The following is a 27929-nucleotide window of genomic DNA, read 5'->3' on the forward strand; positions in this document are numbered from 1 at the left end:
TCAATCTTGGAGCCCCTCTTTTAGACCCATAAAAGTGGCCCAAGACACTCCAAACCACATGGACTGAAGGCCCAATACATATACAACCCAACCCTAGGTTTATTCCTAATAAAACAAGCATATTTTGGTTATTAATCTGCATCAGTTGTTTAGGGCTTTTAATTCCTGGTTTGACCATATTGCCCTTCACTTACTTGTTATTCTTTTCTTGGCCTAAATTTATTAGTAATTCCAGAATACCCCTCCTCTCTACTTTTATATTCTAGTTTAACCCTAGTATCTATTTTCATCTCTTTTAAGTGCTAGAGTTGTGCCTGAATTTACAAGAATGGCCCTTCTTTGAAAACTGTTTTAGTTGTTAATTGTGGGCCCATAAGCGATCAAATTTCAGTCTTTGGAATTCCGGATCCGCATCAAGTGGTATCAGAGAAAATTTCCTACCCTCTCTAACCATGACAGGTCACATCACCAATGCTGAGTTGCACAAGTTGTATCGTGAGGTACTTAAGAACCAAAAGGAAACTAATGCCAGAGTTAATATGACAAGTTCATAGACGAGACTCAAGGTGCCCTCGTTAAGATTCTTACCTTTATGCAAAAGTCTGAAACATGAGTCGATGAGAGACCATTTACACCACCTCAGTTTAATGCCCTATGGATTGAAGATACACCTCACTGAGTGCAACGTGATCCTGTTATACCCCAAGATATTACCCGGCAATTTTCTGACAGAGATTTTTATGACATCAAAGTTGAGGTTCCAGAGTTCAGTGGTGAAAAGGGACCTAAGGAATTTCTTGACTAGCTTATCAAAGTTGAGAGGATTTTTACATGTCTCTTCCAGACGAGAAAAAGTATGAACTCATCCTCACCAAGTTTATTGGATATGCATGTTCATGGTGGGATGATGTACTATTGCATGCAAGGTTTGTCAGAAGACTTGGACTCGTTACCAATTGGGAGGTCATAAAGCAAATTCTGACTGAAAAATTTGTTCCTCTTAATTATGAGAAGGTGATGTTCCATAAACTGCTTAACTTGCAACAAGGTAACAAGGATGTGGATTCCTACAACATTGAGTTCCACAAACTGTCTTCAAGATGTCAACTTCAGGAAACAGACCAGCAACGGGTGATGCGATATATCAGTGGGCTAAGTACTGACATCCGACTCGAGTTGGCTAATACTGATTTTAGGTCCGTTGATGTGGCAGCAGCTCATGCCAAGACAGTTGAAGAGAAGTCCATTTATTAGAAGGGTATGCTCAAGACTTCTTCAGTTTATAGACCTGCTCCACGTATGGAGGAAAAGAAGCCTGAAGCTCGCAGAGTTGAAGAAAAAAGGTCAGAGTTCAACAAGGACAGTGATGGCTAGAAGAAGATCAGATTCCATAGTTGTGGCGAGAAGGGTCACTACTCCAACAAATGTCCCAACAGGACTCGTTTTGTGAATACAGCGGAGAAGCAACCAATTGAGTGATGATGAATCTGCTTTATATCCTTATCCCCTCGAGGAAGATGATATTGTCGATGATGATGATAAGGATGTAAAAGCTCATTCAGCTAGTCTTTCATCATTTTTAAACAAACTAATTGACAAGGCTCCTTTATTCAGACAAAAGGGGACTCTTCTGCACGGTTCCAATCCTACTGATGTTCACACAATTGTTGATACCAGGGCAAAAGCAAACTTCAATTCTGTTGAATTTGTTCGAGCACACAACCTTCCACAGAAGCAACTTTTCAAGAAGATTCACGTGCAAGGTTTTGGACCCACAACTCGAGAAGAGGCTATTGCAATTGTTCAAGTACACTTACAGTTTGGGCCGTTACAGTATCATGTCAACTATTTGGTCATCCCATTAGCGCACTACAACATTCTTCTTAGACGACCTTGGCAGTGACATGCTAGTATCCTTTATGATGGTGCACAGAAGATCCTCAAAGTGAAGCAAAGAGGTCGTACGTATTTGATGAGGCCACACGCATTATCAGACATGCCACGTCGTCGACTGACTCCTGCTCCAGTGACACATCAGCCTATTCTCCGTCCTCTTGGAGTTATGATTCCGTCATCTACTTCGAGATACGTACCACCTCATCGACGAGCAACTTACAAGGTTATCTTGGGAGCATGACCGAACTCAATCGAGTCAAGTTCTTTTAAGACTGGGAGAGTTGACGCAGTTAGGCGTGGGAAATTTTGGGAGTAATTGGGTGATTTTTGTTTATTTAATTTTTGGCATAGGGTGTGGTAAATTTAGTAGGAGATTTTATTTCAATTGCTATTCAGGGGTCAATCGAAATTTTTAGCATAGGGTGTGGTAAATTTAGTAGGAGATTTTATTTCAATTTCTATTTAGGGGTCAACCGAAGTTGACCCCAAGACTTGGATCGAAGGTTGAGACACGGTTGACCCCAACACTTGGATCGAAGGTTGCCTGTGTCTCAGCAACTCACCCTCTTTGAACTCAGGCCATCTCGATTCTTCTATGGTGAGAAATCAGATCTGCAACTGGGCTGCAGAAGAAGGTACAGCCAAGTTCTAACTCAAGGCTTCTTACATCCTTCCAGCCTGCTTACCTGACCAGCTACCATATGGGTTAGGAAGAGCTCCCTCTTGAAACCCTATGCTTAAAATCTCAGGCCTAACGAAGAAGATTTGAAGGAGATACTCCCATCGCAAGCTGCTGCCCCTTCCTTCTCTTGCAGGTCGACCAAGGAAGAAGGTGATTGAGAAACGTGGGTTGCTAATGTAGACTAAGGTGTAGGGAGTCTAACCAAGTCTCAACTGCAGGAACGTATAATCAAAGAACAACCAAGCATCTCCCAAATAAACCAAGCACAGTATGGTAGTAAAAACTGAGATAACAGAATATGACACTTGCAATCGATTGCAACAACTCAGAAATTCTGAAACAGAATAACAGCCAAGGTTTCAGGGGCTGAACTCATCAACTAAGAAGCATAAACAGTGAAGTGTACGATCAGTAACCAGTAACAACACACAGTACCAAGAGAATCAGAATTATGGGCAGGAAAAAGAATCGGCCATAATAGGAATAATTTCTATAACTACTAATCCACTGGTCTAATGCACCTCAAATTAAGGTCGAGTTCCCCTCTATATAATCTTAACACTCGATCAAAAAAAGAGAGCCATCGGATGGCTGGATTTTCAGAACAGTATAGGGGCAGCAGGAGAGAAAATTGAAATTTCCAGAACCCAAAATCAAAAGCAGTTCAGATCCCTTACCTGTTTGAAGAACCTTGAAATAACCTTGAAAATAAGAACTTGAAGAAGAAAAAAACACTTGTAATAGATCCCCTCGGGCTTCCCACCACAAGGAGTTGAATGGATCAAACACCACTCCCTTCCATTGTGATCAAACACACAGCAATCCTAGCAGAGACATAGCTACAAGCTTCTTTTTTCATTCATAAATCGTGGAGCTTAATGGGAGCCCTCTCCTTTATTTATTATAATGATGGGGATTTACAAATAATAGAAACTCACTTTAGTTTCCAAAACTGAAATAAAAAACTAAATAAAAGCAAGTCCTCTAGTTACTAAAATTAAAAATAGAAACTAGGAAAATACAATGACCGGAATTAGAAACTAACTTTTGACTGAATTTAGAAACAAACTAATGACTGAAATTAGAAACTAATTAACCCCATCAAAGCCCAACTAAAAAGGAAACTAATGAAAAAATGAAACTAACTAGTAATCCCGTACTCAATCTTGGAGCCCCTCTTTTAGACCCATAAAAGTGGCCCAAGACACTCCAAACCACATGGACTGAAGGCCCAATACATATACAACCCAACCCTAGGTTTATTCCTAATAAAACAAGCATATTTTGGTTATTAATCTGCATCAGTTGTTTAGGGCTTTTAATTCCTGGTTTGACCATATTGCCCTTCACTTACTTGTTATTCTTTTCTTGGCCTAAATTTATTAGTAATTTCAGAATACCCCTCCTCTCTACTTTTATATTCTAGTTTAACCCTAGTATCTATTTTCATCTCTTTTAAGTGCTAGAGTTGTGCCTGAATTTACAAGAATGGCCCTTCTTTGAAAACTGTTTTAGTTGTTAATTGTGGGCCCATAAGCGATCCAATTTCAGTCTTTGGAATTCCGGATCTGCATGACCCCCCCCCCAACTCTGATCTTCCCCTTCTTCTCTAACGGCCCTCCACCTTGTCCCATGAAAAAACCTAATCACCTAATCCACATAGGCTACTCAAAAGAGATTATGAGGTATACTAGTGCACACAAAAAAAAGAGAGAAAAGAAAAAGGATACTAGTGCAAGCATACAAAGTTTGGCATTAAGAAGAAAAAGACAATGAAGAAATTACGGCGGAGCTTATGCATATATTACTTCATCAAATTGAATTTTTAAGTAAAGACAGGTATCAAGTTTGTCGTCGAAGGACAGATAGATGAGTATGTGAATTTCCACATTCTGTTAATAAGGGGTACCAGGAATTCATTTTCTTTTCTTTTTTTGGGGGTAAGCAGGGGTACCAGCAATCATGCCAGTTAATAAATCACTCAGACAATGCCACCTGGAAACAGATTTCAGTCTATCAAGTAACTACCAGACATATATGGTGACCAAAATTTGTTTCTGTAAGGCGGCTAGTTTTGGGATTGCACAAAACTTATAATCACAAAGCCCCTTCCCAGAACTTTGTTGACCACTGCATCACAGCTGGTAGGGAAGAGAGGAAAAAAAAAAACACTTCCAATAAACAAGATCAACCAAAATTGATCTGTGTGGACACAGAATTTTTGCTACTGAAGTATCAGTAAGAACAGGTGATTTTTTATTATTTTTTTTTTTTTTTCATATTTGTAATTCTTCATAGTATGCAAAAAACTGAGTACCTTAAAAACAATCAACAGTCTATTGAAGGGCAAGGGGCATACCTCCTGGAGGGTTAGCACATTGTAACAGTACAATAGCAGGTTTAGAAGAGACGGTTTCCCCTACAAGTGAAGAAATTCAAAAAACCACACAGTGAGATAATGAAGACAAGAGTTGTCATCCAAAATATTCAGTTAAATTAAAAAAATTAATCCAATAATTCAGTTTCCATGCACTCAGTAGGTGTACTATGAAGAATGCTATTTCATTGTGAGAATAAAAAATTTAATACAATACAAGAAAACTTAGAGAGGTTACTAAGAAAATGATTTTAACCAAAAAAAAAAAAAAAAGGCACTTAAATCGAAAGCAGGCTTTATATTTACAAAAATTATACTTATGAAAAAGAAAAGCACCAAGGAATGAATAGTCAAGATGATCCGCAGCATTACCATAACAAAGAGAAAACCAAATAAAAACCAAATAAATAATGAAACAGAGTCCCCTAAAACCCAAATCCACTGAATAAGAAACATAAGTTTATAGTCCAAATTCGACTTGTTTTCTTTCGTGTCCAAGAGGAGGTGTTGGACACAATTCAAGAAAATATATCACAGCATTGCTTGAAGCAGAAGTCTGACAACATTAGCCAATGGAATTGATTCCAGTTTTTCCCCCATTCAAAACAATCTCTCAACAAACTTTCAGGTTCCATATTCCAAAGGGTTGCAGCAATCCAAAGGTATACTACTGCCACCACTATTGCCACCAAGACTAAAATTGGATGTGTAGGTTCTAAGTTCCTGACACAATTGTAACCTATGTTACTGGAAACAAACTTCAGGACTATAGATACGTATCTTTTGTTATAAATTACAGTTAAAGTCAGCATGCCTATGATAAATTCAAAATTAGGATGATATTCATGCGACCAGTACATAATGCTCATTCAGTTCATTCAGTGTCAAAGACACTGATGAACAATGCTCAGGCATCAACCAAATAAAAATAAATGTATGGATATAGAAACACTGCCAACAGTATTTACAATTTTACACGAGCAAAAGTACATCGAAATTTCATTTTGGCCATTTTCACCACACATCTATTGAGTTACAGAACCTGTGGCAAAACATGGCACAAGGATAAAAGGTCAGAGCCAAAAAGTTAGGCTGAACAGCCTAGTCAAAAAGGCTGAAGATCAAACAGCCTTAACTGTGAAAAAAAATCGTCTGCAAGAGATTTCACCCAATGGCCATATCTAAGTAGAAAGAATATCAACCTAGTTGTTAATTACCACTCAATAAACACAATCTTAAGTATGATCCCAACAACTAGAAACAGGAATACAACTTAACTAAAATATATAATTACAGAAGTAACCTAGGGTCTTATGGATGGAGCACCTATGCCAGTATCCAATGCTAAGATCTTAAGTGAGAAAAACTATTTCTCCTGCATTTCGTGTCATCTGATCTATAGACTGGAGATATAATAGAAAATCCATAATGATTGTCTAACAAGCACAACAAAAAGAGTAACACACATATACACAATAACTAGACTGTAGTTAAGTAACATAATAAATGGGGTTCAGGTAGTTATATCACTTACTTGACCATGAAATACATCCGCAGCTTCACTTGTGAACAGGTATTGTCATCGAACACAGCCTCAATGTAACCAAATTAGATGCAAACATTGCTTCATGCCGTTGTTAGACAATGGATGGGACTTTGGATACACTCTTTGTTGCAATAAGTTTCTAGACCACCATGCTTACCCCTCATACCAGGAAGATGCCTAACAGAACCTAAAGAGGACAGCAATTGACTCACCTCTCCCATTTAAGCCATTGACACATATAATAAAACCGTAATCACAGCATAATCGGTTTAAATTTAGATACCACTTGCCATGCCACAGTGCAGTCAGCTTGACATGTATAACATAACAGGTAACAGCTGGGTGCAGTAACATTCTCAGGCTGGACACTTCAAGCCAAATGACAGATTTTAAAGAAGGTCAAACAGTTGAGCACCAAGGTGCCGCCATTGGTTTGGTGCTAAGGCACCAGAGAAGGGTAAATGGTAGAGCTCTCCGCCAACAGTCCCCGGGAGCAGAAGAATACAGATATATAACCAAGTCTCTGTTCAAAAGGATATAAAAGCCAAATTTACCACTAGGACCCACACCCATATAAAGTCGAAGTCATAGAAATCTCATTATCAGCAGTAGTTGCTGAAGATGGAACTAGTAACTCTAGATGACTGCATATATACTTCCAATGATGGTAAATAGCCAAAATCAGGGACCAACAAGATAGAGATTAAATTGAAGATTAAGATATGCTCTTTGAGCAACAGGAGTTCCCATCATGAGTAGGACTGTCATACTAACATTCATGAACACTACGATACTAACTGAAGAGGGTTTGATGAACAGTGGTTTGGTAACCAAAACTAAGAAGTCTAAAGACTAACAATTGGAAAAATCTAATCCAAGTTGACAGAGAAGTTGAAGAAGCTGGAAGCACAATTCAATGCAGAAATTACTTGCCTCATATGGACAGCTGTGAAATTAGTTACAAAGGTAGACCACCTCATTAGCAGAGAGTGCTTACTGAAGAAATTGTATGCCAAATCTGCAAGTCACTTCATCATTCATATCCATTCTCAAGAGTGTTCGGAATCATTTCCTTCTCCATTTCATGTCAAGTCAATATTTCCTCATTTCCTATTTTAAAATCATAAAAAATCTAGAAACCAAAGCTCTTACTGTGGAGAGCAGACTATTATTGAGGGTCAAATATCTGCTATCTGTCGATTTTATAGAAGGATAAAACTTCAAAGTTCACCAATAAGTATGCCTCACAGGAGTGTCTCATCTGGAATACCCTTAGTAACCTTTGGCCTAATGGTCTTTTTGCCCAAAACTATGTAATTTGATAATTTATTTCAGGGTGAGTAGGAGGTATGCAATTTATGACCATATCCGGTTAATTCCTTCTTTAGAAGTCTTTTCTTATACAATATTAGCTACCTAGCTTTTTTCTTATGTCTATGTGAGCTCTAAATTATGCTTTTATATGCCTGAATTAGTAATATAATACACCATAAGTTTAAAAATAATTCCTCGCTGTATCTACATGGACAAATTTTAGATAAATATTTCCAAATCGTGTGATTATGCATAACAGTAGATTATTTGTTCAATATACATACACTAGCAAAGAACAGGCTTTGCTCACAGGTTTCAATATATTATGGGACATATTTGAAAGGATAAAAATATATTAATTATTTAATTGATTACCATGTATAGTTATCTGATAAAAGTTCATAGCTGAGAGTATCAATCTCTAGTTGCAGCTTTGTTACTAAAAACAAATTTCAACCCATTGAGTTTACTACACGCATGATCTCAGTGGAAAATATGTTTGATATATGTTTAAACAATAGAGTTACCTAGGTACTAAGTTTTCTCTCTTGCTAGGCAGAATTCAGAAGACTGATAATGACAAATTTTTTTCAAAAGTTGTTTACCTTACAAGTATGGAAACAGATGTTACATAAATAAGACCTTATCTTCTTTCAAATCACCTATGTTTCTTTTAGGCAGTTAGCATACATGTTACAAAATACATAAATACTTCAATATCTAGACTCCTTACATATGCTTTGGTTTGCATATGTAATTTAGCATCCCAATGATTTAAGATAAAATTCAGGAATCTTCCAATGCCATTCATAACAACTTATATAATCTCATTAAACTATAGAAATTAGTCTAATAATCTTAAATGAGTACATGGCAAATGGCACCAGTAAGTTCATAACAAAGATTGCAAATCCTTCTAAAATAAGACTAGATCCAATGAAGCAGAAGCTTAACTCTGCCTTACTGAGCAACAACAGAGCAACTGACTAGTGTGACAATTTGGAAATGGAGAGGGATAAAAGCTCAGCTGACCCCATTTAGTTGGGCTAAGGCTGAGTTGTTGTTTTTGTTGGAGAGGATAAAGGCCCATGGTGGAGGAAGCTCCCTTTAAGGTGCGAATAACCTGATGCTCTTGGTTGAACTCAACAATCCTGACCAGAAAAAAGGGAATTCTACTGGTACGGTCAAATAAACTACAAGACATGACTGTTACAGGAGTTACTACAATGCTGATGCCTGAGTAACAAAACCTATGAAGCAATGATAGTACTCAGAACACTTAGGCTTACAAGGATCCCCCAAGCAACAAGACGGGAGGACCTATGAAAATACGACACACCAGAAAGTTAAATATCACTATAAGAGGACACTAAACTACGAAGAGTGTCTATTTATCGCAATCATCCTGATGTTCTTGATGCAGGTTCAGAAGCTCCAACTGGCCACAAGGACTTGATTAAAATACCTTGCCACTTATCCTACTCTAAAAACATTAAACTGAAAACCCTCATACTATGCATGTTTTGAATATTACAGAATACTGCAACCCAGCAGCATAAGGAACTGAATATCCTGGTGCTAACAACATAACAGATAAAAAAGGATCCATTCCTTAGTAAAGCAAAGAAAAGCAACGAAGCAAGTAGATGATGCATGATTGGAAAAGACAGGATCAGGAACGACAAATTCAAGCCCCACTACAGCACAGAACACCTAGTTGCAGAACTCTGCATTAAAACACATGAAAGGAAACTCATATTGCTGCATTGTATTCAAAATATTGAAAGCCCAATTGAAAATATTCAGACTAGGATTTAAATATCCAGATTTAAACAACATCAAACATATCCACTATAATGTCATTCATGAGACAACTCTTCAGACCCCAACCTGGGTATCTACTAAGTAGTAGCCTAAGCAACCAGTAGCAAGTAAGCAAAATGAGATGATAACTCAGCATAGCGTCACACTAGTTTATCTGCGTCCATGAGCTCGCTGCATGTCATAAGCACCCCAAGCACCTGGTCCAGGTCCATATTGAGGCCCGGGTCCATACTGATGTCCACCTTCAGTACCAGCCTGTACCTGAAATATGCATGTCAAACCAAAGGCTATAATCAATCACCGAAAGCAAACATATTGGCAGTAATTACAAATGGGTAGGGGAAAAAACATACAGGGCTCATGCCATAGCCAGCAGGATAGGGATTTCCTCCATATGAAGTGTCTGGATTGCCATAATTTCCACCATAACCTGGACCTGAAAAACCAACGGCCAACCTCAGATCTACACACTGCCCGGGGGCAGGGAATTTTTCTTTCTATAGTGAGGGGTGTTCTACTAACTATGCATCATAGTACTTGATCCTGGAATCCTGGGTCAAACAATTCAAAAAAATAACAGGCATAAAACAACTTAAATTCAATGGAACTAAGCTCGAATAAGACCAATGACCACATGTCAACAATCCAACAAATTTTCCACAGAACTTGTTGAAACATTATCAAATTCTCTTAGTTATTGAGCTTTGAACCTCCTATGGAACTTTAATTAGGTAGAAGCAAACCCTATTGATGCAAATAAACCACCTAAATAAGCCTTCCCAATTGGAACATATTATTTATGTGGAGCCTTTGATCCCATGTGTTTTTCATTGTGGATCATGTGTTTTTCATTGTAATGGGCCACTTTAATGGGCCTATAATGTGGGTAGAGGCTAGGCATATGGGATTACTTAGTTAAGTTTCTTTATTTCTTTATTTTAATTGTTATTAACTGTTTTCGTTAGGATGGATTATGATTCTATAAGTCTAGTCCTGTTTTGAGTTTATTTTCTTTATTATTTCAGTTTTCTAGTTAAGTTATGTTACCTTATTAGTTTAAGGATTGGACTAGACCTTGCTTTTTTAGTGTAAGAGTCTATTTTTGAGTCTTCTATATAGTTTGTAAGAGGGCCTAGCATTGTACACAAATTTTGATGAATGAAAATGCTATTGTGCTCTCCTTCTCCACCGATGAAGAATCTTTTGTGTTTGATCAAGAAACCCTTTGTGTGCGATCCAGGTAGTTTAGTGTTTTATCCAATCGAACCACCATGTAGTGTGAAGCCCGAGTGTTATTTTCAGTTGTTCTTAATATTTTACCATCTTCTTCATCCATTAACAAGTAAGTTCAGACCTTTAATTTTTCCGCAAATTCCTATCCTACCTAGAATTTACTTGGTACATCTTTTTGATATTAAGCGATCCGACCATTAGAGTCCTTCCAAATTTTGATTGAATGTTCTATCCATCTAAAATAGAACCCAATTTCAATTTGGGCAGATTCTGACCTGCCGCTCTGGAATTATTCTTGTTTTCCAATTCTGCCCTTGTTTCTCATTTCTGTGCAACAGTAAATTGGATCAAATTCCGATTTTTATTGATCTATTCTTCCTGAGATTTATACTTTGTGATGAAAATTTATTATTCAACATATTTATGTTTTCTTATTTATATTCTAGTGTTAAACTAGGATTAGCTTATATTGTAACGCCCCGGCCCTATCAACCTTAGAACAATATTGTCCTCTTTAGCCTATGGGCCTCAAGCATAGTTATTAAGGCGGTAAGGCGATGGAGGCATTTGAGGGTCTTTTAGAGCGCCTTAGTGATAAGGCGGGCATAAAGCGTCGCCTTATTGACTAAAGCGTTCATGTGTAATATTTTTATAAAACCATTCTATTTTATTCAAATCCTAATTGAATCATATTACTCATATGCTAAATAAATATTAAAGGTTCATACTTCATACCAATGCAAGATATTCATCAAGAAAACAAATCAATAAAGTGAATAAAATAAGTTTATCTTCATCAATCATCAAACGGCAACAAAATGAAGAACTGATTTAGATATTAACCATATTCTGAACCTTAAACACTAATTTGAAATCAAAATCAGAAAACAGAAATTTATAAGAAATGTTGAAGAAAGACACTAGACGATTGATTTGTTTTAGGCTTTTGATAACACTGACTAAACTAGAGCTGAGAACTAGCAAACAGAATTAAAAACTGAAATCAAAATAGGGCAGATTAAGAACAAAATCCAATTCAGCAACTGCTGGCCTACTTAATGGCAATCTCAAACTTGGAAGGAAATAGAAGGAACGGTAGATTAGTAGAAATAACAAGCAGTAGGAAGAATGGGAATAGTAGAAGAAAAGAGGGAGGAAATATCACATGTGAGAAGAAAGATGAACAGAACTAGGTAAGGAAGAAAAAGGAGATCAGTTCTCGAATACCAAGGGGGGTTTATACATTATACATACATATAACCTTTTTAAAAAAGAAGAAGAGATAGTTACAAAGCTCACCGTAGTCTTCAACAGAGTGAAGAACAGAAGAAAAAAAATCAGGTACTTCGTATGAAGAAGACTGAAGGGAAAAAAATAAGACAAGTACAGAATTAAGTTAACAGGAGGCTAAAGAAAAGTGAAGAACTGAAGCATAAAAGAAAGAAAAAAAGATACCGTATGATGAACAGAAGAAGAAAGAAGGGAGAAGAAAGAAGAGAATAAAAAAAGGGTACAGAGCTCATTGTACTATCATAGGTTGAAGAAGAGGAGTGAAGAACAGAATTAAAAAAAAAAAAAAGGGTACCGTATGAAGAAGTGAGGAACAGAAGAAGAAAAAAAAAAGGTACTATATCAGAAAAAAGAAAAAAGAAGAAAGAAGCGAGAAGAAAGAAGAAGAAAAAAAGGAAAAAACACACCGACCACCATAGCATGAACAAGAAATAACTAATAAGATGAGAAAAACAAAAACATAGCTGTAGAGGGGGTTCCTGGGGGGTATAATTGTTCGCCGAAGTAACCTCACTGCTGTCGGAGAAGAAAGAAGAAGCCGGAGCAAGATCGAAGGAGTTCTTAGGGGGTACAATTGGTCGCCTGGTTCTTCTTCCTCAAAACCCTTGACTCAAAAGTCCAAAACCTTGGTGAGAATCGTGTTTTGGTTTTTTTGGTGGAGTACTTTAGTTGTTAGAAGCTGATCACATGCATCTCAAGTGCATTCAAAACCATACACCTACCAATCAAAAATCGATATTTGGAATCTATCTTAAGTAGTTTTAAAAAGTATTAAATTCTAAAATTTTCATAAGGTGCCCGCTTTGAGTATAAGGCGTCGCCTTAGACGCCTTACAGCGCCTTGTCTCATGATGCAGTCACCTTACATGATGTCTGTAATGCGTGCTACTACCTTACGGCCTGTGGACCTCATCAGTGCCTTACCAACGCCTTACTAGCACCTTACCAACGCCTTAATAACTATGGCCTCAAGACTTGAAAACGCGTTGTGCCATGTTAAGGAGACTACTGGTTATCAACTAGCCCAGCAACTCCACCTAGGGAATGTGGGAGCAAAGTTTGCACACCCTCACCAATCTCCCAAACCCACTGGTACTTGCAGTCTCTTGGTGGAAACACCTCACAGATCTCCTAGGTGGGTCTGGTACACTTGCCATTTTCTTAGGTGCCACATTCTCCCCCACCTTTGGGCACAAGGTCTCTGTTGTGGCCCCACACATTGTCGGTATCCGCTCTGATACCACCTAAACACCCCGCCCATAGTTTTCAAGGCGCCGCCTATGCTATTGCCGCCTTATTGTAGTGCATATCTTCTTATATTTTGGCACTTATTTATGCCAAATATCATTTATTAAATATTTTTATAAGATATTATTCATAATTCAGCAAATATTCCTCTATTTGAATCTAATAAAAATAGTTAAAAAATCAAATTCCAAAAGGATAAAAATTCTACCCCTCAATCCAAGAACAAAAAATGGATTTTTGTTGTAAGAGCAATTTAACTTTCAAATGCTAGGGTATTTCTCAATTCTAAAAATTTAATAAATCTCATAATGGTAAAACATTGCTAAAATCCAAAAGTCCGGTAAAATAGTTTTTTGTTTTGATGTCCAAAAACTATTATCTTTATTCAGGAGATTTTAATAGCATTCGTGCAATTTCAAATAAGTTTGACCAAAACATAACTTTGCCATTACAACTCAAGTTTAAGTAATTTTAGACTTGTTGGGAAGCTGGATTTGTGCTATACTTAATGCAAAAAATCTAATGCAAAAATAAAATGATTTAACCAGTCAAACTTATTATAAAACAAGAGCACTTCTCTAAAAGTTGATTTTTGATGACTTAATGTTGATTTTTTATGATTTGATGTGGCCTAATGTTGATTTTGTATGACTAAATGTGGTTTAATGTTCATTTTTTACGATACAAGGTATATGTAGCATACTAAATAATGTAAGAAAATAGGGAAAATAAAAAATAACACTTGTTCGCCTTAAGGCGGGCGCCTTGTCACCTAAGAGCTTAGGCAGTCCTCTAACGCCTTGGTTCGCTTTGCCGCCGTGACAACTATGGACCCGGCCCCATTAACCTTGGCATAATATCGTCCTCTCAAGGCTTTGAAGCGCCTTATGCCATGTTAATGAGGCTAGAGATTATTAACTAGCCCAACAACCTCCCCCTAAGCGATGCAGGACTAAAGTTTACACACCCTCACAGGCTAACTGATCTCCTAAACCCTCTAGTACTTGTCATCTCCTGGTGGGGAGACCTCACCGATCACCCAAGCAGGTCCAGTACACTTGCCATCACACATTTTCTAATTTGTCCATTGGATTGATCTCATATTATCAAAAAGTAATCTAACCTATGTTTATTGAACTCTTATTAGCCCCATATATCCACCTGATTTGTTGCTAATAATCATTATCCTAATCTGAAATTTTATTCTCTGAGAAAAGATCCTATTGTGGTACTGTTTTGATCCTTCGATTACAGTACTACATTACCTATATTGTATTTACTATCTCACCAAGACTTCACAAGGCTTTTGAGAATCATCAAAAAGAGCCTCACCTCACTTCTCACAATTTGCTTAACATTTCACAATCTGTTTAGAGAGTTGTTCTTATCATCAAAATAAAACGTATCACTTCCCCAAAAAAGATACAATGGAAATCAATTCAATGATCTCCATATGCTAATAAAAAGAATCAAATGGATTACCTATGCATGGTAAATTGGTAATGTTCAATTCTGTATTATGTTCTGCTATGCTTTCCTTTCATCTTCTTCAAGGAGAAGTAACTTACAACCCCAAATATTTCTCTGTATCCATTTCCTAGCTGCATATAACATTATACAATTTTGCAGAATGTCGTGTATATGGGTCCAGAAGCCAATTTCGAAAGTATTTTCTAGTTTTCCTCCCAATAGGTAATGTGAACTTTATTTATGTCTAGAACAAACTAAACAAGTTTATGGCCATTCACTTGGGCATCTTTATTGATTCAGACAATTATGTCTAACTATGTACATCAATCTTCATTATTCAACGGGATGAATCCGAATTTTTAACTTTAGGAAACAGTGATCTATTAGTGAAACTAAGTAAACCACACTCAACCATTTTATTTTATGTTTTTCGCATGCATTTGGTTTGGTTTTCTTGTAGCTTTAAAATACTACTGATAACCTTCTTCCAGCCCTTTTCCTGTTTAAATTATTAAAAAAATTAAAGGTCCATAAATAAGGTCAATGACACTCTTAACTCAAATCTACTTCTGTCGAACTAAATGTAATGTACAAATTTAAAAACCTAGGCAAATGTGAAGGGCCATTTTCTGTGCAATAGCACAATGGGATACACAGGAAGAGAAACCAAAATATGAATTTTATTCATAAGCAGTTTTTTCATTCTTTCTCTGCTACAATCGGAACTGTGGAAACCTATGAATAAATTGGGTTTCTTCGATTAATCCAGCACACAAAAGTTCAACCTACCCACTTTCTACTTTCAAAATAGCCATAATTGTAGCACTCTTAACCAGTGAGAAAGGAAAAATGAACATTAACATTCAATAATGGTCAAGCTCGAACAAGTTCTTGATCTCTAAAGCCTTGAGAAGAATATTACCAGGGTTCCCAACAGCAGCAGCAGCACGTGCTCTCTTTTCCGCATTAGCAATCTCTGCGCGCAGTTTTTCCACCTCACGAGCCATGGCAATCAGATTCTTCTCCATTGCTTGACCCTGTTCATAGTTTTCAGCATGCCCTTTCTTCTCATACTCAATAGCAGCTCTACATACCCAAAATTACATCATAAGCATCAAAATTCCAATCAGGAAAATAAAACGATTCAAACAAACTTCCTCCATAGTACCTCGCTCGCTGCAATTCCTGTTTCATGTGCTCTATTTCGGCTTTCAATGTCGGCACCTGCTGCAACTCCAAATTAGCTCTAGCCAAATCCTGAGTAAGTGATTTAACTTGACTAGTAAGTTCTTGCTTCACAGTAGTGAGTTTCTGAACGTCAGTGCGAACTTGCAGAAGCTCCGCCCGCATAGTCTCCGCAGCATGGAGATCAGCTTCCATTTTCATGGCCTTCTCAAAAGCTTCTCGAAGCTGAATATCTTTCTCTGTCTGCACCGACCCACCAAGATGAGCCATGCGTTGCAGCTCACACTGGGCTGCTGCTAATTCCTGTTTTAATGCGACATGGGTGGCCGCCAACCTCTGGTTATCGACAAGCAGCCCTTGAATTTCTTGATGCTGAGCAGCTAATCTCTCCTCGATTATGGCAGGGTGAGGCGGTAGTGGCCTTGGGCCTCGCCCAAATTGAGCTTCTCTCATTTCTTCAAGAAGTGCAGGATGGGGCATGGGACCGAGACCTCTACCGAATGGAGGTTCGTGCATGGGAGGAAGCCCCTGGTATGGTGCATGAGGAGGCCCACGATTTCTGCCTGCCATGACCCTTTCTTCAGTTCAGACAAAGAACCCTCGATTCAGAAGGTTGGGCTTTTAACGATCAAAGAACAGATTCTCCTGTAATCGAATGATGAACCAAACCAACATAAAAGCTTCGAAACAAGTTTAAACCTAAATTAACGAGCAAAGAAACTGAATCAAATCTTCTAATGGATATAATAGCAAATATTTTAAAGAGATAGATCAAATTATCAATATAATAAACCTAAGAGTCTAGAGAGAGGAAACAAGGTATAGTTTTTTTTGGTAAGAAGGAAACAAGGTATATAGTTGCCAAGGGCAAACCTCAGTAAGTAATGTCGGGGTGACACTTCTGCGAGGCCAGATTCCTCAAAACCAACTGGAATCGACGGGAGAGTGAAAATGATTCCTGCAAACCCTGGGGGTCGTCCGTTGCCGACTCACACTTTTCTGTGGCTTCTATTTGGTTGACAAAAAGAAATGGTAAAGGACTGTCACCGTCACCATTTTTTTTTTTCAAAATTTACAACATCACCTCGTAAAGAATACCACTACTATAAAAACACCCCTGTGGAATACCAAATTATATTCAGACTTTTTGCCGTCAATCTATGTTAAGTGATACTATGAAATGATGCTTTAACCCTTTTGAGTAAAATAATATCTATCCCATTTTACATTAACTCATAATTACCCCTCTCTCTTCACTGTGGTTTCAATTTGGGTAGTGATTTTGGGTTTCTCGTGTCGTTGCAAGGGAACTAAAACACTGAAATAACCTAGAGTGAAATGAATAGGTTATGCTAGTGAAATTTAAATCTTTTCGATTAATGGTTCCCAAATGTAATTATAAATCAAAAACTTGTTGAATAATAAGATAAACACAATCACACAATACCAAGGTTTATAATGGTTCGACTCAACTTGAGTTTAGTCCACTCCCTACAAGTTCCACTTATAAGGTTTTTCACTAACTCTTCTTTTCAATACAGTAGGTAGGGAAGAAAACATTTACAAAATCTTGTTTAGGATAAGAGTATCCTTACAATCTCTTTCAAGGTAGAGAAGCACCTCTTATAATCTTGTTTTACGGTGGAGAGACACTCAACTCTTTTTACGATAAAAGGATCCTTACACAATCCTAATTACAGTCCAGAAAAATGTAAAAGTAATAGAATAAACAAGTGGAATAAAATTGTTTTGAGTTTTACCTCGTGCGGTGCGTGCAAAAATGAATATGTAAATGTATACTTGAATGCACCTTTTGTACTCCCTTGAATATGGACTGATGATGGAAACTTTACTAAAGTTCTTGAGTTCTTGGAGAACGTGTTTGACTTCAATGAGTGAACTCAATAATAGCAATTGTTTGATCCTCACATATGACTTTAATATGATGGCTAAGAGCTCTCTTAATTGTTAATTATTAAAGTCATTAGTGGGCTCTTTATATAAGCATAGACTAGGCTTAATTAGGATAATAATATCACCCAATTGGAAGAGAATAATTTATAACGGATAGAAATTTTCTCAACCGATAGTTGTTGCTTCCTAGTTCAGTTGTATGAAACTACCCGTTAGACTCAAAATATAGTCGTTATATAGCCATTGGTGGTCTTTGAAGGTCAACCGATAGTTGCCACTTCCAATCGGAAGTTTCCTGTTACTCTCTGTGGGCTAATCAATACACAGACATTTGATCTATAATTGATCTGGCTAGCTGATTCAATTTTCAGATAAATCCGACAGCTGCTGGTTCCATTCGAAAGTTACTGGATGGCTTCTGTTTTCATTTTCTGATGGAAAAACCATCACAAAGATCAAGTGGCAGTTGCCAGTTGCTATTTGTTTTGTGTTTTGACTGCCTAGCAGTCACACAAAGAGGTCAAAATGCCTTGAGTTGATTTATGAGTATTTTCCATGATTAAAATGCATGAGTAGTGTGTGTGGGAGTATGTGAATTACAACTTAATCTAGAAGTTTCGATGTTTTCAACAATTCTTCAAATTCTTCAATGCCACTTTGCGTCTTGAGCTTCATTAATGTGGTCCCCTACGTGATGCTTCAACAATGTGATGTGGTCCCCTACATGATGCTTCAACAATGTAATCCCTTACACGACACTTAAAGAGATAGTTGTTAGAACACTACTTGTTTGTTATCATCAAAACCTTTATAGAGAGGGATATTCCCAACAATCTCCCCCTTTTTAGTGATGACAAACAAGTGGATTAAAGAATTAAAACAAGTGGTCATGAAAAGCAAAAACATTCTCTTAATCTTTAATCAACTCCTCCTTCTCCCCCTTTTGTCAACAACAAAAGTGGAAAAAAAAAAATTTTGATTCTTGTCTCCCCCTGAGCATATGCATGTAAAAATATAGACAATAGAGACAAGGCATGTAGCATGTGAAAACACACATAATCATAAAGCAGCATTGTTTTACTTATATAAAAGAAATCCATAACAGTTCATTACAAAAGGTGCCATACTTAGGGCATTACATCAAAAACAGCAATAACTAGTTTTCAAAGGGCATCAAGGATCTCCTAAGTTTTCTTATCAATATGAGCCATGATGCGTGACTCACAAGTGCTCTTTAAATATTTAAAAATCCTTTTTACTGCTGTGAGGTGTGATTTCTTACGATTGGCTTAAAATCAAGCACATGCATATAAACTGTACATAATGTCTGGTCTACTAGTCGTTAGATTGAGAAGGCTCTCAATCATGCTTCTATATCTAGTAACATCCTCAGAAGTACCGTCTTCATCCTGAGTTAGTTTCAAGGATGAGCTCATCGGAGTGTCTGAAGACTTTTGACTGTTGATGTCAAATTTCTTTAAAAGCTCCTTAGTGTATTTACTTTGATTTATAAAAATTCCATTATCAAATTGTCTTATTTGAAGTGCAAGGAAGAAGTTTAATTCTCCCATCATACTCATCTCAAACTCATTGCTCATTATGCTACTAAACTCAGTACACATACTCTCATTAGATGAGCCAAAGATGATATCATTAACATAAATTTGAGCTATGAGTATATCATCCTTTAAGTTCTTCATGAACAAGGTAGTGTCAATCCTCCCCCTTGAGAAGCCACTTTCTATTAAGAAAGTGCTTAATCTCTCATACCAAGGTCTAGAAGCTTGTTTGAGGCCATAAAAGGTTTTCTCAAGTTTAAAGACATGTTTTGGAAACTTTGGTTTTCGAAACTAGGGGGTTGAGCTACATATACTTCCTCTTGAATGTAACCATTCAAGAAGGCACTTTTTACATCCATTTGATATAATTTAAAGTTCTTATGGCATGTAAAAGCTAGTAGCATTCTAATGGATTCTAGTCTTACTATAGGGGCATAGGTTTCATTATAGTCAATACCTTCCTGTTGGTTATATCCTTTAGCAACTAGTCTGACTTTATTCCTTACAATATTACCATCTTCATCCAGCTTGTTTCGAAAGACCCACTTGGCACAAATGATGGTGTGGTGATCAGGTTTTGGAACTAGTTTCCAAACCTTACTTCTTTCAAACTAGTGAAGCTCTTCTTGCATGGCAACAATCTAGTCACTATCCTTAAGTGCTTCTTCTATATTCTTGGGTTCAATATTAGAGATAAATGCAGTGTGGTTGCATATCTCACGAGATTTAGATCTGGTTTGGATTTCTTGGTCCGAATCTCCTATTATAACATCTAAAGGATGGTTCCTATGGGGTATAATGTCCTTACGTAAAGATTCTAATTTTTTATTAGAAACATCTTTTTCCTTAGATTCTTCAAGAGAAATAACATCTATTTTATTCTTTAAAACATCAATAGTAACATCATCATCATCAATAAGAGGTTCATGCATGGTAGTAGGCAAAGATTCATCAAATCTAACATTCATAGATTCAACAACCATTAGAGATCTTTTGTTAAAGACTCTATATGCTCTACTATTGAGGGAGTATCCTAAGAATATTCCTTCATCAGATTTTACATCAAACTTTCCATGGCGGTCTTTAGTGTTTAGGATGAAACACTTACAACCAAACACCCCAAAGTAATCTACCTTAGGTAGTTTACCAAAGTATAGCTCATAGGGAGTTTTGGAAAGTAAGGGTCTAAGAATAATTCTATTAAGCACATAACAAGCAGTATTAACTGCTTCAGCCCATAAGGATTTGGGCAAGGAGTACTCATTGAGCATGGTCCTAGCTGTCTCTTGTAGTGATCTATTTTTCCTTTCAACAACCCCATTAAATTATGGTGTCTTAGGAGTGGAGAAGTTATGGTCAACGCCATGTTTGTTGCAATATATATCAAATTGATATATATATATTGTCAAACTCTCCTCCATGGTCACTCCTGATAGAGGTTACATTACAGCCCTTCTGATTTTGTAATCTTTTGCATAAGGTTATAAACTCATCAATGGCGTCATTTTTATTTCTAAGAAACATAGTCCAAGTAAATCTTGAGTAGTCATCCACAATAACAAAGGTATATGATTTACCATTTAAACTAGAAATATTGATAGGACCAAACAAATCCAAGTGAAGGAGTTCCAAAGGCCTTGAGGAAGAAACAATGTTCTTAGCCATATGGGATACCTTGATTTGTTTGCCCTTTTGACATGCATCACAGAAATTTTCTTTATCGAACTTGATCTTAGGAAGATTTCTAACAAGGTCCTTTAACGCTATGGTTTGGATTAGCTTGACATTTACATGACCAAGCCTTCTATGCCAAAGTGAGGATTCACTATGGTTAGGAACCAAACAAGCATTAAAGGGGCTTGTTTCGTCTAGCATGCAAGCATATATATTATTTCTCCTAGTTCCTTTTAAGATCAAGACATTGTTTGCATATTTAATATAGCAATGTGATACATCAAATTCTAATTTATATCCTATACCACATAGCTGACTAACACTAAGCAAGTTGTAATTTAGATTTCTTACATAGTATACATTTGAGATGAAAATACCTCCTAACTTAATTTTTTCAATTCCAGCAATCTTTCCTTTGCTATCATTTCCAAATGAGACCCATCCTTCGTCATAGTCTCGTAAACTTGCTTGAAAATAGGTTTTTGTTGGATGTCATGTGCTTGGTGCATCCACTATCTATCACCCATTCATCATCAATTTTGTTCTTCAAGTAAACCTACAACAAGAGTTTAGTTGTACATTGGCCCCCATAATCTCATGGGTCCGTCACTATTAGTGTTAAATGTCCTTATTGGGACTCAAGTGGTCTTGTAACTTTTAGGTCTTTGATTTTGTCTCTGAGATGACCTTGAATTCCTTTGGGTTCTTTGTGATTCATATGATCCCTATGATCTTTGAGGTACATAGGATTTTTGAGATTTATAAGATCTTTGGAATTGGCATTTCCCATGAGTTCTATAAGACTCTTGGGGGTAAGATCTATAGACTTTGAATTGCCTTTGGTTCCTTTCAATAGAATGTCCCCTTTGGGGTTTTCTATATTTAGGCATAGATCTTGAGTCATCTTGAGGTCTATACTGTCTCCTTCTCTGAGGAGTGTAGTAGTAGGTATGGTTGACATTTTGTCTCTCATTTTGAGAGTTTGTGGCCTTCCTTTGGCATTACACTAGTTTGTAGAATGCCCATTTTTTTTCCAAAAACTGCATTTTACATCGGAGGTGGATGGTTGATAATCTTAGCCAGCCCTTCTTCGGTTCTCAACTTGTTTTTCTTTTCTCCTAGATGGATTTTGTCCATTATATCCTAGTCCTTTTCTTTCATTTGGACCTTTTCGTTGTGAGCTAAGAAGATTGTCAAGATTCTTTTGACCTTTAGTAAATGTGCAAAGGGTAGTGGTCAACTTTGAGTTTTCTTCCTTAAATTCACTCACTTTAAATGTTAAGGCATCTATTCTCTGGTTTAAGGTTTCAACCTCCTTTTCTAATATATTTTTGTTTGATTCTAATTTCAGACTTTCTTCATACAAAGCCTCGAAGGCTTCCTAAAGTTCTTCATTTGTGTCGTTTAGAAGAGAATCATTCAAGTTTTGGGGATTTACTTCTTGTTCTTCATCTCCAAGATCCATTAAGGCTAACTTGGTGACTTCTTCTTCGGAGTCGCTTTTCTCCTCTTCATTACTTGAATCCCATGTGGTTACATAAGCCTTCTTCTTTGGTTGTATGGGCATTCAATTATGAAGTGTCCAGGTTTTCTACATTCAAAGCACACAATATCTTTAGATTTGAATTTAGACTTACTTTTTTCTCCATAGGACTTTTCACCATGAGCTTTATTCTTGTATGGTGTTCTTCCCTTCTTCTTGAGGAATTTGTTGAACTTCTTTGTGATGAGAGATATTTCTTTTTCCATAGCGAACTCTTCATCGTCATCGTCATCACTTACTTCCTCAATGGTTTGAGAAGACTTCAATGCTATAGTCCTTCTTTCATTTTCAGGAGTGGGTTTGTCTGCTTTTAGCTCCACTTCATGAGTTTGTAAGGATCCCAACAAGTAATCAAGAGATATTTTTGTCAGGTCCTTAGCTTCTTCTGTTGTTGTCTTTTTAGGCCTCCAAGTTGTAGGCAAAGCTCTTAAGATCTTTCTAATCTTTTCAGTTTTACTATAAGTCTTACCTAGGCTTTTTAGGCTGTTCACAATATCAGTAAAGCAAGTAAACATAGAGGTTATAGATTCATTTTCTTTTATGAAAAAGGATTCATAATCAAAGACAAGTTGATCTACCTTTCTTTCTTTTACCTCTTCCGTATGCTCATGTGTGACTAGGAGCATGTCCCAAATTTCTTTGGCGGTGTCATATGCTATGACCTGGTTGAATTCTTGCTCGTTGAGGGCTCACTAAAAAAAGGTGATAGCCCAAAAGTTATACTGGATGAGGGTTATGTCTTCTGCTGTCCATTCTCCTTCTTCCTTTGGTATTGTCTTTCCATTTACAACTTTAGTAATTTTGTATGGTCCATCCTCTATGGCTCTCCATATGGGATGTTATGACCACACACGAAGTTCTTGAATCTATATTTCAAAAAAAAAAGTTTTTTCCACTAAAATAAGGGGGTCTCGAGGTGTTCATGCCCTTTGGTGGTCCTTAGAATGTGGCCATGGTCTTTAACTCACTTTAAGCAAAATTAGTCTTAAATAATTTGAGCTCATGCTCTGATATAATTTGAAATAACCTAGAGGGGGGTGAATAGGTTATGCTAGTGAAATTTAAACATTTTTGATTAATGGTTCCCAAATGTGATTGTAAATAAAAAACTTGCTGAATAATAAGATAAACACAATCACAAACAACAAGGTTTATAGTGGTTCGACTCAACTTGAGTTTAGTCCACTCCCTATAAATTCTACTTGTAACATATTCTACTAGCTCTCCCTTTCAATATAGTAGGTAGAGAAGAAAACCTTTACAAAATCTTGTTTAGGACAAGAGTATCCTTACAATCTCTTCCAAGGTAGAAAAGCACCTCTTACAGTCCTGTTTTACGGTGGAGAGACACCCAAATCTTTTTAGGACAAGAGGATCCTTACACAATCCTAACTACAGTCTAAGAAAATGTAAAAGTAATAGAATAAACAAGTGGAATAAAATTGTTTGAGTTTTACCTCGTGCAGTGCGTGCAAAAATGAATATATAAATGTATACTTGAATGCATCTTTTGTAGTCTCCTTTGAATATGGACTGATGATGGAGACTCTACTAAAGTTCTTGAGTTCTTGGAGAACGTGTTTGACTTCAATGAGTGAACTCAATAATAGCAACTATTTGATCCTCACAAATGACTTTAATATGGTGGTTGTATTTATATAGGTATAGACTAGGCTTAATTAGGGTAATAATATCACCCAATTTGGAAGGAGAATAATTTCTAACTGATAGATATTTTCTCAACTGGAAGTTGCCGCTTCCCAGTCTAGTTGTATGAAACTACCCGTTAGACTCAAAATATAGCCGTTATATAGCCGTTGAGGGTCTTTGAAGGTCAATTGGCAGTTGCAACTTCCAATCAGAAGTTTTCGATTGCTCTCTGTGGGCTGATCAATACACAGACGTTTGATACGAAATTGATCCGGCTAGCTCGTTCAATTTCTGGATAAATTCGGCAGTTGTCGATTCCATCCGGAAGTTGCCGGTTGGTCTCTGTTTTGTGTTTAGGTCAAAATGCCTTGGGTTGATTTATGAGTATTTTCCATGATTAAGATGCATGAGTGTAGTGCGTGTGGGAGTGTGTGAATTACAACTTAATCTAGAAGTTTCGATCTTTTCAACAATTCTTCAAATTCTTCAATTTGAGTTCTTCTAAATCTTCAATGCCACTTTGCGTCTTGAGCTTCATTGATGTGGTCTTCAACAATGTGATATGGTCCCCTACATGATGCTTCAACAATGTGATCCCTTACATGACACTTAGAGAGATAGTTGTTAGAACACTACTTGTTTGTTATCATTAAAACCTTTATGGGGAGGGATATTCCCAACAAACACAAACTCCACTGCTTTAATGAACAATGGAGGTAGGGTTTTGACTGACTTCATCTATTTAAGATTTGAGGATGAGATGGGTATTCTCGATTTGAGCTCTAATTCACAATTCTCATCCAATCATTTGCTCCCGATGGCCAACACCACCAGCTTTGTCAGCACCGATTTTTGCCTGTTTGATTTTGGAGATTTTGAGGGTTCTGGAAATCCACTGTTCCAGTTAAGGTCTAGGTGTTGAGATCTCTCAAAATTTTCCGATGGCTGAGGACGAAGATAGTTTTTGGTCTCAAAAGGTATGGTGGGTCAAAACCGAAATCCTCTTTCCTTTCAAACCCTCCTCTTCTCCCTCTTCTTTCTTCTTCCTCTCTCTTCATCTTTGTTCAGCATTGTAATCTTTTGTCTTCTTCTCTCTTCTACCTCCTTTCTCTTTGTCTTTGTTCAAAGCAACACATATATTAATGAAAAATAATCAAACCTCGGAGGAAAAACTCAAATAGGCACCAAGTCTTTGTAGAGTATAAGATGAAAATCAAATAGAGAGCAAGGAAAATAGAGCAAAGAACAATACCAAAAGCGAACAGTCAATAAACCCCTATCCTATCAAAACTTTAGAAGATCCAACACACAAGCACAATCCAAAACCCCAACTAGGTTTTAAAATTCATCAAAAATCCAGGAAAAGCCCCATGATAATCTCTTTGTTACTCATGTTTCTCTGTGTTTATTAGAACTAGGCTCCTGAGCTATTAAGGTGGGTTTCTAGTTTTGTCTAGGGTTTTGTATCATTCATGTCTTAAACACTCTCTTTGAAGGATCTCCCATGGCTGCGTTAGCAACAATTCTAATGAAGGTGTGAATATTTGTTGTTATTGATTTGTTGTCTGTTGAGGATCAGAGGAATATTTTATTCAATTTGGAATCTTTTCGTTCTATTAAAAATTTTTAGTAGCAATTTGGATATAATGCCATTCTTATAGGTTTTGTTGTTTTCAAAAGTATAGAGAAGGAAGAAGAGAGAAGAAGAGAGAGGATCGCAGTGGTGAACGGAGATGAAGAGAGAAGAGGAAGAAAGAAGTGGGAGATGACGAGGGGGTATGTGTAAGTGAGGGTAATATCGGTACTTCAACATTTTTGATGGGTAATATGGTATTTAGGAAAAAAAGAAGCTGCTGATGTCAGCATTTGAGGTATATTTTGTAACAAAGACTAACAATAGGGGGTCGGAATGCAATTTGGTATTAAACAGAGGGTATCTCTCTAATAGTGGATTCTCTAGGGGGTGGTAATTTGGGGGGGGGGGGGGGGGTATGGGCGAAGGGGTGTTACATACCTTTATTGATGGTAAAGTGTAGAACTTAAATGGGCGAAAAAAAAGACCAGGCAATCCAAACCTACCTTAACCTGTCCTGAGCCCGGACAGGGTTTGTGCTTTCCTATTGAAGACCCACGGTGGGTTTGGGTTGCGAGGGTGTGTGTGTGTAAGTGAGGGTAATATCGGTACTTTAACATTTTGATGTGTAATATGGTATTTAGGAAAAAAAGAAGCTGTTGATGTCAGCATTTGAGGTGTGTTCTATAATAGAGATTAACGACAGGGGTTTGAATGTAATTTGGTATTAATAGGGGGTATCTCTAATATTGGGCATTCTCTAGGGGTGGCGTTGTAAATTACCCTCGTTTTTTTGGTATGGGCAGAGAGGCGAGGGGTTGTGTGTAAGTGAGGGTAATATCGGTACTTCAACATTTTGGTGGGTAATATGGTATTTAGGAAAAAAAGAAGCTGTTGATGTCAGCATTTGAAGTATATTCTGTAATAGAGATTAACGACAAGGGTCTGAATGCAATTTGATATTAAACAGGGGGTGTCTTTCTAATAGTGGCATTCTCTAGGGGGTGGCACTGTAAATTACCCTTTTTTGGGGGGAGTTATGGGCTGAGGGATGTTACATAGCTTTATTAATGGTAAAATGTAGAACTTAAAAGGGCGAAAAAAAAGAGCAGGCAATCTGAACCTGCCTTAACCTGTCCTGAGCCTGGACAGGGTTTGTGCTATCTTGTTGAAGACCCATGGTGGGTTTGGGTTATGAGGGGGTGTGTGTAAGTGAGGGTAATACGGGTACTTCAACATTTTGATGGGTAATATGGTATTTAGTAAAAAAAAGAAGTTGCTGATGTCAGCATTTGAGGTATATTCTGTAACAGAGACTAATGGCAGGGGATTTGAATGCAATTTGGTATTAAATAGGGGGTGTCTTTCTAATAGTGGCATTCTCTAGGGGTGGCGCTATAAATTACCCTTTTCTTGGGGGGGGGGTTATGGGCGGAGGGGTGTTACATAGCTTTATTGATGGTAACGTGTAGAACTTAAAAGGGCGAAAAAAAATACCAGGCAATCTGAACCTGCCTTAACCTGTCCTGAGCCCGGACAGGGTTTGTGCTGTCTTGTTGAAGACCCAGGGTGGGTTTGGGTTTTGATTTTGAGGCCCAATCCCTGGCCAAACTGAGTCTAGGTTGAGGTCGACTCATCCCATTCTGACTTTATATATACTATTATGTCTATTTCAATCTAGGTGTATAAGAATCCTACCAAAAAAAAAAAAAAAAAGTCTAGATGTATAAGAATATATCATTACTACTTTCACACCCCCCATCATCACACCTTTATTTTTGTAAACCCGAATATTTTTAATTCACCACTACTTTCACACCCCACCTCCACTTAGGGGTGTCAATTTTGAGCCTGCACCGATAGGCCTGATCAAGCCCGACACGTTTACGTCCCAACCTGGGCCGGCCTGATCAAGCCCAACATGTTTATTAAATGAGCATTCATGGTGCAA

General features: G+C 37.3%; 1 protein-coding gene across 13 annotated transcripts in view; it reads right to left on the minus strand.

Moving 5' to 3' along the window:
• Window positions 1-17096, minus strand: part of LOC122089080 (protein FLX-like 1) — a 40406-nt gene extending 23310 nt beyond the window's left edge. For 9 of the 13 annotated variants that reach the window (XR_006143209.1, XR_006143208.1, XR_006143210.1 and 6 more), the window contains exons 1-6: window positions 16939-17096; window positions 16049-16710; window positions 15803-15966; window positions 9993-10075; window positions 9706-9900; window positions 4938-4997 (exon numbers count right to left, since the gene is read on the minus strand). Coding sequence is in view for 1 of the 13 variants with exons in the window: in XM_042658527.1 (XP_042514461.1) it covers window positions 9790-9900; window positions 9993-10075; window positions 15803-15966; window positions 16049-16635 (945 nt within the window). In the remaining 12 variants the exon portion in view is untranslated. Of the gene's footprint in view, window positions 1-4937; window positions 4998-6489; window positions 7025-9547; window positions 9901-9992; window positions 10076-15802; window positions 15967-16048; window positions 16765-16938 lie in introns of those variants that run through there. The other 4 variants (XR_006143206.1, XR_006143215.1, XR_006143216.1 and 1 more) reach the window with 3 other exon arrangements.
• Between the last annotated feature and the right edge of the window lie 10833 nt (window positions 17097-27929).

The sequence above is a fragment of the Macadamia integrifolia genome, chromosome 9 (assembly GCF_013358625.1).
Source record: "Macadamia integrifolia cultivar HAES 741 chromosome 9, SCU_Mint_v3, whole genome shotgun sequence".
In the NCBI taxonomy this organism is placed as follows: domain Eukaryota; kingdom Viridiplantae; phylum Streptophyta; class Magnoliopsida; order Proteales; family Proteaceae; genus Macadamia; species Macadamia integrifolia.